The following is a 391-nucleotide window of genomic DNA, read 5'->3' on the forward strand; positions in this document are numbered from 1 at the left end:
GCCCCGGGGGGGGGGGGGGAGGTCGCCTTACCAGCTCGGCAGAACCCAGCGCCATAGCCGACAGCAGCCATCTTGCAGCATGGAAGAAGAGCATTATGGGATGGAAGCAAAGGTCCTCCTTCCTTGTGGGAGGGGAGAGATTTAAAGGCAAAGAAGCCTAGGAACCAACGCTCCAGTAAGACGAACAGGACAGTCCTATGCGGAATTATTCCGGTTTCACGCTCACTGATTTACTGGAGTCGCCCTGCCGAAGATTGCATTTGTCAGTCGTATTGATTTCAGTGGACTTAAACTGCAGTGATTCAACATAGAATTCTACTGTAACCCTCCCTTTACAGGAAGCATCTTGTGTCCTAGCAACGAGGACGCATCCCCCCCCCCTCACCCACCT

General features: G+C 53.5%; 1 protein-coding gene across 1 annotated transcript in view; it reads right to left on the minus strand.

Annotated features, from left to right (window-relative positions):
- Window positions 1-96, minus strand: part of MRPL10 (mitochondrial ribosomal protein L10) — a 10,465-nt gene extending 10,369 nt beyond the window's left edge. Inside the window, exon 1 of the mRNA XM_015412450.1 lies at window positions 32-96. Coding sequence (XP_015267936.1) covers window positions 32-71 — 40 coding nt within the window. The 5' untranslated portion in view covers window positions 72-96. The remainder of the gene's footprint in view (window positions 1-31) is intronic.
- Window positions 97-391: the final 295 nt, after the last annotated feature.

Source organism: Gekko japonicus, unplaced genomic scaffold (assembly GCF_001447785.1).
Source record: "Gekko japonicus isolate JY-2015 unplaced genomic scaffold, Gekko_japonicus_V1.1 scaffold8, whole genome shotgun sequence".
Taxonomy (NCBI): Eukaryota; Metazoa; Chordata; class Lepidosauria; order Squamata; family Gekkonidae; genus Gekko; species Gekko japonicus.